The sequence below is a fragment of the Anabas testudineus genome, chromosome 6 (assembly GCF_900324465.2).
Source record: "Anabas testudineus chromosome 6, fAnaTes1.2, whole genome shotgun sequence".
NCBI classification, from domain to species: domain Eukaryota; kingdom Metazoa; phylum Chordata; class Actinopteri; order Anabantiformes; family Anabantidae; genus Anabas; species Anabas testudineus.
In genome coordinates, this window is record NC_046615.1 from 311,581 (window position 1) to 321,409 (window position 9,829).

At 38.0% G+C, this 9,829-nt stretch overlaps 1 protein-coding gene and 1 long non-coding RNA gene across 2 annotated transcripts in view; one reads left to right on the forward strand and one right to left on the reverse strand.

Annotated features, from left to right (window-relative positions):
* Positions 1 to 8,788, forward strand: part of ric8a (RIC8 guanine nucleotide exchange factor A) — a 32,679-nt gene extending 23,891 nt beyond the window's left edge. Inside the window, exons 13-14 of the mRNA XM_026366674.1 lie at positions 1,669 to 1,788; positions 6,116 to 8,788. Coding sequence (XP_026222459.1) covers positions 1,669 to 1,788; positions 6,116 to 6,260 — 265 coding nt within the window. The 3' untranslated portion in view covers positions 6,261 to 8,788. The remainder of the gene's footprint in view (positions 1 to 1,668; positions 1,789 to 6,115) is intronic.
* Positions 341 to 1,235, reverse strand: LOC113166498. The gene is made up of 2 exons (XR_003299174.1): positions 697 to 1,235; positions 341 to 561 (listed from the first exon to the last, which is right to left on the reverse strand). It is a non-coding gene; the product is annotated as an uncharacterized LOC113166498 (long non-coding RNA).
* Positions 8,789 to 9,829: the final 1,041 nt, after the last annotated feature.

Genomic DNA, 9,829 nt, shown 5'->3' on the forward strand with positions numbered 1-9,829 from the left:
CTACAAAAAATGCCTCATATTATCAAAGTGAAGAAAGTTTGTTTAAAATCTTTGCAAATTTCTTAAAATGAAAACTGAAAAAGAATATATAAGTATTTACAATATTTGCTCAATACTTTGTTAAAGTACTTTTAGCACCAATTACAACCTAAAGTATTTTTAAGTATGATGCTACAAGTTTGGCATGTCTGACTTTTCTAGAGCGGACCGCTCTAGAAAGATCACGGAATTATGGATGATGGATTTTATGATGGAGGCCACTGTGGGACCTTATGTCAGCAGCGAGTGAAACCACCCGCCGCGAGGGATGTTGAACCCAATTAAAATGCCAGTACCAGAATTCGTGGTTGAACAAGCTCTTTATTATAGATTATGAATGTATGGGTAGGAGTCTGATTGCAGGAACCGGGTAACCAGAGTGCGTGGATTTATGGATAAAGAGAGGAGAGCTGATGATGAAGCAGGGGTCGGGAGCAATGGTGAGTAGCCTGTAGAGGCCCAGGGTCAGCGAAGAGGTTAGCCAGGCACAGTGTGGTGTAGCTGGTTGGATTAGGTCCTCCTCTTCGTGTGCACACACAACATACAGACAATCCGAGAGAAGGCCAGAGAGAGATCCCACAGATATACAAGGTACACGTCCAGTACTCACTACAGTCATCCACAATCCATATACAAAGGGGGAGATCCGGTACTCACAACAGTCGTCCTCAGTCAGTATTGTAGACGGGGGCAAGAGCTGGAGAGCAGGTCCAAACGAGAGCAGGGGTCCAAAACCAGGAAAGGCAAAGAGAATCAATACACGGTCTTTCTAGGGAACAGGCAAAACTCAGGGTCAAGAATACGGTCCAGTCTGTAACACATAAGCAAACAAGATGACTAGAAATGCTGGAAAGTCAAAACACAGGGTCAGGACAGTCTGGCAGCTCTCTCAGGGGAAGATTCAGAATATAAAGAGAGCTGGCACCAGGTGAAAACAATGAGCACAGCTGAAAGAGATTGGACAATTAGAAACAAGCTGCCAGCAACAGGAAAGAAAAACAGCCACCAAACTAAAAGCAGGACAGGAAGCCCTGTAGGATCATGACACCTTATATAGACAAGTGTATGCCTTTCCAAATCATGTCCAACTGAACTGAATTTCCCACAGGTGGACTCCTATCAAGTTGTCAAAAATCTCAAGAATGATCAGTGGAAACAGAATGCACCAGTTATCAATTTTGAGTGTCATGGCAAATACTGAGTACATGTGCTTTTTTCATTTTTATGTCATAAAAAATGACATAAAAATGACATCTGCTAGATTCCAAACACAAAAATATCCCATGACATTATGGGATATTTTTTGTGTAATTTAGAGAAAAATAATGAATTTAATCCATCTTGGAATAAAGCAACAACATAAATAATGTTGAAAAGGGTAAAGCATTGTGAAATTTACAAGGACAAACACTATGTCAAAATTCTACATTTTCCATAGCATAGGACTCTTCTTCAGTGTTGGCTTAAACATTTCCTAAAGCAACTAGTTGATGGACTTTAGTGAAATTTTTGGGATTCAGGTGAGAACAATTTCCTTTAGCTTAAGCTTAAGATCTTCAAAATAGAAAAAGGTAAAATGTTTCAGTTTTAATCTTTCTATTTTTTTTTTTTTTTTTTTTTTGTCTCTAGTATAAACCCAATAACAGGAGTTGTAGAAGAGGACCAGCCCAATCCCATGGAAGAAATGACAGAGGAAGAGAAAGAATATGAAGCTATGAAGCTGGCCAACATGTTTGACAAACTGTCAAGGTAAATAACAGCAGAACACACACACACACACACACACACACACACACACACATATCTATATATATATATATATATATATATATATATATATATATATATACACACACACACGGTATATACTTGGATGTTTCCTTTAATAGAAATTATAAATCAATCTTGTCAATATAAGTGTGACTTTGACAAAGAAATGTCCGAAAAATACCTCATTAATCTCGAAGTGAAAACAGAAAACAGGTTTCTACAACGTAATGTCAATTAAATAAAAATATGTAAGGTGAAATCATTGTTTGCATTAATATTCACCTTCTTTAAGATGGCTGACCTTATCCAACAGAGGTCCAGATATTTTGTGCTAGTAGTCCTACAACTAGTGAAATAGCATAAAACATAATCTGAGTGCAGTGAATGTGTCTCAAGTGATTGCAGTATAAAGACACTTGTGCCTGGAAGATCCAGTCATTGGTTAATCGGTATTTCCATGAAGACAAAAGAACACTTCCAGCAACTCAGAGAACAGGACATTGAAAAGCATAAGTCAGGGGATGGATACCAAAAAAATCTCCAAGTCAGTGAACATCTCAGAGTTCAATGAAGTCCATCGTCAAGAAATGCAAGGAATATGGCACATGTCGAAATCTGCTTAGAACAGGCTGTCCACACAAACTGAGTGACTGTGCAAGAAGGAGACTAGTGAGAAAGGTAACTAATACAACGATGACTACTCTGAGAGAGTTAAAATCTTCACATATAATAGTTAATGTCTTTAAGTTAATGTGGAGTCCAGTTAGTTAATTGCAGACAGACTTGTTCCATTCCTGGACTATCGAGCGTTGAGTCGAGACCTCCGAGAAACAGCTGCTGACGTCCGCTGAGGCCAAGACCGACTTCATAGTAGTGTGTGACCAACTCCAGTCTCCAAACGCATCCCATAGGGCAGACGGTGGATCTGAGCGACGAGATCCCCAGCCAGAAGTTGGGCCTCAGGGCGAGTCAGACAGGTCCAGAGGGCAGAGGGTGGAATGACGTGTAGCTCGACAGAGAGACAGGAAGAGGGAAATAGAGAGGTAGAGAAAGAGAGAGATGGCAGTTAGTTGTATTCACAGTCGGATAAAGTTTGAGGTGAATGTATATGTAGAATAGTGCAGCAGGGACTCCGGCAGGACTAATTATGACAGCCTAACTAAAAGGGTGGGCCAGAAGGAAACACAGACATGAGAGCTCCCTGGGATGTAGAGCAACCGAACACTTCACCATCAACACACCTGAGTGATCAGTGAGAGTTGGGAAGACAGCATCTAAACATACCAGTTCACCATAATGCTCTACGTCCATGAGTCCTTCCCAAATCTATTTACAAAATGCTTGACTAAATAAATAGGTTTTCAGGCTAGACTTAAACACTGAGACTGTGTCTGAGTCCCGAACGCTATTTGGAAGGCTATTCCATAACTTTGGGGCTTTGTAAGAAAAGGCTCTGCCCCCAGCTGTAGTTTTTATTATACGAGGCACTGACAGGCAGCCAGCATCCTTTGATCGAAATAGGCGTGGTGGATCATAAGACACTAGCAGTTCACTTAGATACTGCAGCGCAAGACCTTTTAATGCTTTAAATGTAAGAAGTAGTATTTTTAAATCAATGCGAAATTTCACGGGGAGCCACTGAAGTGTAGATAAGATAGGTGTGATGTGCTCATATCTTCTGGTTCTAGTGAGGACTCTCGCTGCTGCATTCTGAACTAACTGAAGCTTGTTTATGCACCTGGTTGAACAGCCAGACAGTAAGGCACTACAGTAGTCCAACCTAGAGGTGATGAAAGCATGGACTAATTTTCTGCATCATTTAGTGACAAAATATTCCTTATTTTGGCAATATTTCTGAGGTGAAAGAAAGCTGTCCTGGTGATATTATCTACATGAGCTTCAAATGAAAGAGTGGAATCTAGAATCACACAAAGGTCTTTTACTGTTGCACTAGATGTAACAGAAAGGCCATGTAGAGTTACGGCGTGGTCTAAAATCTTGCTTCTAGCTGCAGATGATCCTATAACTAGTACTTCTGTCTTATCAGGATTTAGCAGAAGGAAGGTAATTAGCATCCAGTCTCGTATATCCTTTACACATTGCTCAACTTTATTAAGCTGTTTGATCTCATCTGGTTTTGATGAAACATATAACTGTGTGTTGTCAGCATAACAATGTTAATGTGAAAGTTAATACCATGCTTACGGATAATGTTGCCCAGAGGAAGCATGTAGAGGGAAAAAAGCAGTGGGCCTAAAACTGAACCCTGTGGAACACCAAACTCCACTGGAGAGCATGTGGAGTAGTTGCCATTTAGATCTACATACTGATAACGATCAGTCAAATAGGACCTAAGCGAGGAGAGGGCCGTTCCCTTATTTCCAACAACATTTTCTAGTCTGTGAAGGAGAATACTATGGTCAATGGTGTCAAAAGCTGCACAGAGGTCGAGTAGCACAAGCATAGTGACACTACCCTGATCAGAGGCCAATAGGAGGTCATTTACTACTTTAACAAGGGCCGTCTCTGTGCTTTGATGAGGCCTAAATCCTGACTGATAGAGTTCGTGTATGTTATTTCTATGAAGATACGAGGATAGCTGCCCAGCTACTATCTTTGAGATAGAATCGTTGAGATAAAGGGGAGGTTTGATATCGGCCTGTAATTGGACAGCTGACAGGGGTCGAGATCAGGTTTCTTCATTAGTGGTTTAATAACTGCTAATTTAAAACACTTTGGGACATACCCACAGCTGAGTAAGGAATTTATGATTGTCAGCAGGGGTTCTATTATTTCTGGAACTATCTGTTTTAGAAAGTGTGTTGGTATAGGGTCTAATGTACAGGTTGAAGATTCTGCAGAAGAGATGAGTGAAATTAGTTCATTCTCTTCAAGAGGAGTAAAGTAATCTAGGTACTGATCTGCTGAGGTTAGCTCGTCACCTGTGCCAACTAAATTGTCTGGTTTTAAAGCTTGAATTTTATGCCTTATATTTACAATTTTGTTGTGGAAAAAGTTCTCACAAGTCCTCACTACTGCACAACATTGTTGTGGAGATATCTGCAGTGGTTTTCTTTCTAGTTAATTTGGCTACTGTATTAAATAAAAATCTAGGGTTATTTTTGTTGTTTTCTATGAGAGTGGAGAGATACGTTGATCTAACTGCACTAAGAGCTTTTTTATAGTTCAGGATGCTCTCCTTCCATGCTATCTGAAATACTAACAATTTAGTTTGGCGCCATTTACGTTCTAATTTTCGAGCAGTCTGTTTTAAGGCGCACGTGTCATCGTTATACCAGGGAGCAAGTTTCTTATCTCTAATGACTTTTCTTTTAACTGGAGCTACATTATCTAAGGTATAACGTAATGACGACTCTAGATATTCAGTCGCCTGGTCAAGTTCTGTAGGGTCAGACGGTGATCCAATCAAAGTTGATAACTCTGGGAGATTACTAATAAAGCTCTGTGCGGTAGTTGATGTAAATGTACGTTTAATGCGATAGCGCGGCGCTGAGTATACATTATTAATATGACACACTGTAGTTGAAACAAGGTAGTGGTCTGAGATAACTTCAGACAGTGGGAGCGTAAGTAAATTTCTTATACTTAAACCGAAGGATATTATTAAATCTAAGGTGGGTCTTTATGAGTGGGTCCTACTACACACTGATCTACTCCTAGCGAGTCCAATATGGACATAAATGCTGTTCTCAGAGGGTCTTCTGGATTCTCAAAGTGAATATTAAAATCTCCAGCAATTAATGCTTTGTCTACAGAAACAACTAGGTTAGAAAGGAAATCTGCAAATTCACAAAGACAAATCTGAAACTATGTCCACTCTTTGCGTTTTTACAGCAACAGCAAAATCCACTTGTATATCATATCAACCATTCAATGGGGTACTGTCCTTGATTGATACTGCTCACAAATTTAACTAGTTTCCCAACACTTATCTTGGTACACAGAGTTTCCTGGGTTTTCTGCACACAGTTTTCATTTTCACTGCTTTCTGTTATCACCCAATTGAGGATGGGTTCCCTGTTGAGTCTAGTTTTCCTCAAGGTTTCTTCCTGTTGCCTTCTCAGGGAGTTTTTCCTCGCCACTGTCGCCCTAGGCTTGCTCATCAGGGACAATCTGATTCATACACATTCACTGTTCATATAAACTTCCATAGTTTCTTTGGTTGTATAAAGCTGCTTTGTGACAATGACAATTGTTAAAAGCGCTTTACAAATAAAATTGAATTGGATTGATTAACATCAAAGGTCACAGTATAACATTTCTTCTACACTATCTCTCCCTGCAGGACCAACGTGATACAGCCCATGCAGCTTGGTATGGATGGGAAGATGAGAGAAATGACTCTAGAGGATCTGCAGAAACAGACACACAATCCTGTGTTTCAGCCAGAAGAGACAGCTAACTCAAGCAGTGAAGATGAAACCTACTAAATACAGGAAAGGCAGAAACCCATTTAACCCCTATGACAACTCTCTACTGTAGATTCACATAACACATAGACCAACCTCTTTGTATTTATTTTGATGGGAAGGGGAAGTGTGAAAAGCTGAGAATAATTAAGTAAAAGGGAAAGCAGCACAAGAGATGCTTGTTGGCCTTATATGTGCTGCCAGGTACAAATCTGTAGTATTTTACTGCTCACCGTTTTTCAAGGAGTATACTAAAGAGTGTGAAAGTAAAGATTAAAATATGTATTTGCGTATAAAAAAAATACATTTCAGCTCGCAAAGGCAACTAAGGTTAGGTTTCATGTAGATTTAGAAGTTCAGGACTTGGTTCCCCCTGTGTTATTTCTATCTACATGTTGATTTTAATATCAGAATGACATTACTGGGAACATACTGTAAAGGATTTGTCTGAAAACTGACTGCAACCTTATTTTCAGAAAGGTTGGATGCCATGTAAAATAAATCAAATATGGAAATAGGGATATATATGTGCAAACTCCAAGATATAAATATAAAGACTCACATTATGTACTGTATACATTTATACATTGTGTTGGCTCATTGCGGTTTATTTTATTTCTCTTGAAGTTAGTAATTTACAGTCAACTCCAAACGTACAAGTGAGTACTGTGGACATTGTGTTGCTCTCTTACTGGCTGATGTGTAGTTGTGTAATTCAAAATATGTTGCAGTTTGCAAAACACAAGCCAGACCATGAACACGTTAAACCAACAGTGTGGATTTGATTTGATGGGGTTGTGAGATTTTCAGTATTATGAGATATTTAAAAGCTTAACAGAATTCTATCTTCACAAAAAAAGGTAGCTCATGCAATGTCTATTAGTTAGGATAATTCAGTTAGCTCACTGTCAACAGTAAGAATCTAAAAACAGTTCTGTTCACAGTGGACATTTGTATAAACAACTAACTTCACAATTTTAATTCAAATGACGACAGTGAAGATAAGATTAGAAGATAAAGATGTCTTATTTCTTACCATAAAAGCAGAAGAATACACTATGTATGAAAGCCAAATAGATAGTTAGCTGTTTGTGATCCTACAATCAATTGTATTTGTGGGAGGAAAATTAATGATTTTAAATGTCTGTTTTTCGTCAGTACATCAGATATTTTATTTTTAGAAGTGAGCCATGAAACTGGTGGCAGATAATATATAATTTTAGTCTGAAACTCAATATCCTTATGCAAAGAAAGTCTAATCTGAAACACAAACTATATTAAATGCATACCACATTATATTGTAATTGTATAGCCAACTATTGTACACTAATACATTAAATGTTTTTAAAGGAGACAAATTTTCACAGTGTTGTTTTCCTAATCTTTATCAAAGCACAGTATTGTGAATGTATACTATAGCTCTGCCATTGGTATGTGTGAATATGTGTGCTTGTGTGTGCGAATGGGTGACTTAGAGTCAGTGTAAAAGCAGTGCCAGTAGAAGGTAGAAAGGTAGAAAAGCACTATATAAGTGCAGACCATTGGCCATTGTTTTGGAGTGTTCAGGTGTGTTTTAGATTTTTAGCAGCTTTCAGCAATTTTTAGTTAATGAATTCAGCCTTACAGCATTCACAGCATTTTCAGTAGAAAATAAATATTATTATTGGGTGGCTGTGGATCAATGGGTAGAGCAGTTGTCTGCCAATCATAGGATTGGTGGTTCCTTCTGTCACATGCCAAAGTGTTTTTGGCTAGATATTGAACCTGAAGTTGTCCCCAGTGAGATCAGCTGCATAGCCATTGGTGTGTGAGTGTGTGTGCTTGTGTGTGTTAATGGGTGAATGCAATGCAGTGTAAAAGTGCTTTGAGTGCCAATTAGGTAGAAAAGCTAAGCTAAAGCTATATAACTGCAGACCATTTAACATTTATTTATAATTATTCTTATGTATGTTTTCTACTTCAGCATACCTTCAGCTACAGAAGCCATTAAGGTATCAAAATCTTCAGAATTTTAAAGACTTTTAAACTTCAATTCAATTCATTTTCATATTTTATTATATTAAGCTTTATTCAGGAACTTTTTATAATGGAACTCAATGGGTAAGACTCTTCAAATCCTAGTTCAAGCTTGTCCTTTTTCACCTGTAACTAGTTCAGCATACTTTAACCTACAGACACCATTCAAACTTTAAACAAGTCATTAATTTAAAAAAATATTTTACGGGTTTTCCTTAACACAGTTTTTATGATGATATATGGTTTTTGGCAGATTTTTTAGTTTATTATGGCAGTGAATGACAAAAACTTTCTCACCCTTCAGTGGGTGAGAGGCTGATTTTTTAAACCAAAAATTTTCTCACCTGTTGTCACGGCCAAAATGTTTAGCCAAATCCCTTTAAAATAAAAGCAAAAATTCTAAAATGTTGTAATAAATGTAATAAATACTTAAATACTAAGAATTGTTTTAAAAACTAAATAAATAAAACCTTTGGCTTTAGCTTCTTTAGCTTATTGAAAATTCCAGCAGCAGCGGTTTCCAACTCCAGTACCATTTGTTTACTCAATTCAATTCAATTTTATTTGTATAGCGCCACTTCACAACAGAAGGCACTTTACAGTGTAAGGTTACCCCTTACAGAGTATAATTATATCAAAAAACACCAACAATCCCACTTGAGCAAGCTTTAGGCAACAGTGGAGAGGAAAAACTCCCTTTAGAGGATGAAACCTCCAGCAGAACCAGGCTCATAGTGGGCGGCCATCTGCCTCGACCAGTTGGGGTGAGTGGAAAGAGGAGAGAGAAAAGAACAGCAGGCAATAAAAATAACAACAAGCAGCAAGAACATTGGGCAGGTCAACTGTATTCTGGAAATATACAGCTCCAAAGCTGAAGATACCTAAAGAAAAGTACAGAGAGAGATGGAGACAGAGAGGAGGAAGCACAACTACGGGAGAGAGAAGACACAAAGTTAATGACATGCAATAGTGGAATTTGCATTGATAGGAGAAAGGAGAGAGGAGCTCAGTTTATCAGTAGAGTTCCCCCAGCAGATTAACCTATATCAGCATTACTAAGAGATGGTTCAGAGTCACCTGATCCATCTCTAACTATAGCAGCTTTTATCCAAAGTGAGGAACAAGGCAAGCAAACAAAATCTAAGTCAAGGAGAAAAAAACATCAAAGCAAAGTCCTATCAAAAAGTGTTTCTGTTTCAAGAGATGTGAGTATAAAAGAGCAGAATTTTTTATTTTTTTTTAAGTGCAAAGGAAGATGCGGAAGAGTTCTGTTTTCAGCATTTTTTTAAATATTGGAACTGAGGTGGTTTTACTTACCCACTGTGTATCATATATGGTCTGATCAGCTATTATATATGTTCCCCTGTGAGTTCATTTCGTCAGGTCAGTTGTTCTTTGTTAGTGGGTCTATTCAGTTGAAGTTTTTGCTTAACTAACCTAGCCTGAGTTCAGTTTAGTTTGTTTTGTTGACCTCTTTTATCGGCGAGAATTCTTAAATATTGTGAATTATAATTATTAAATGTTTTGTGAATTATCTTTCACATTGTTAGATAAATAAACACCTTTTTTGACTG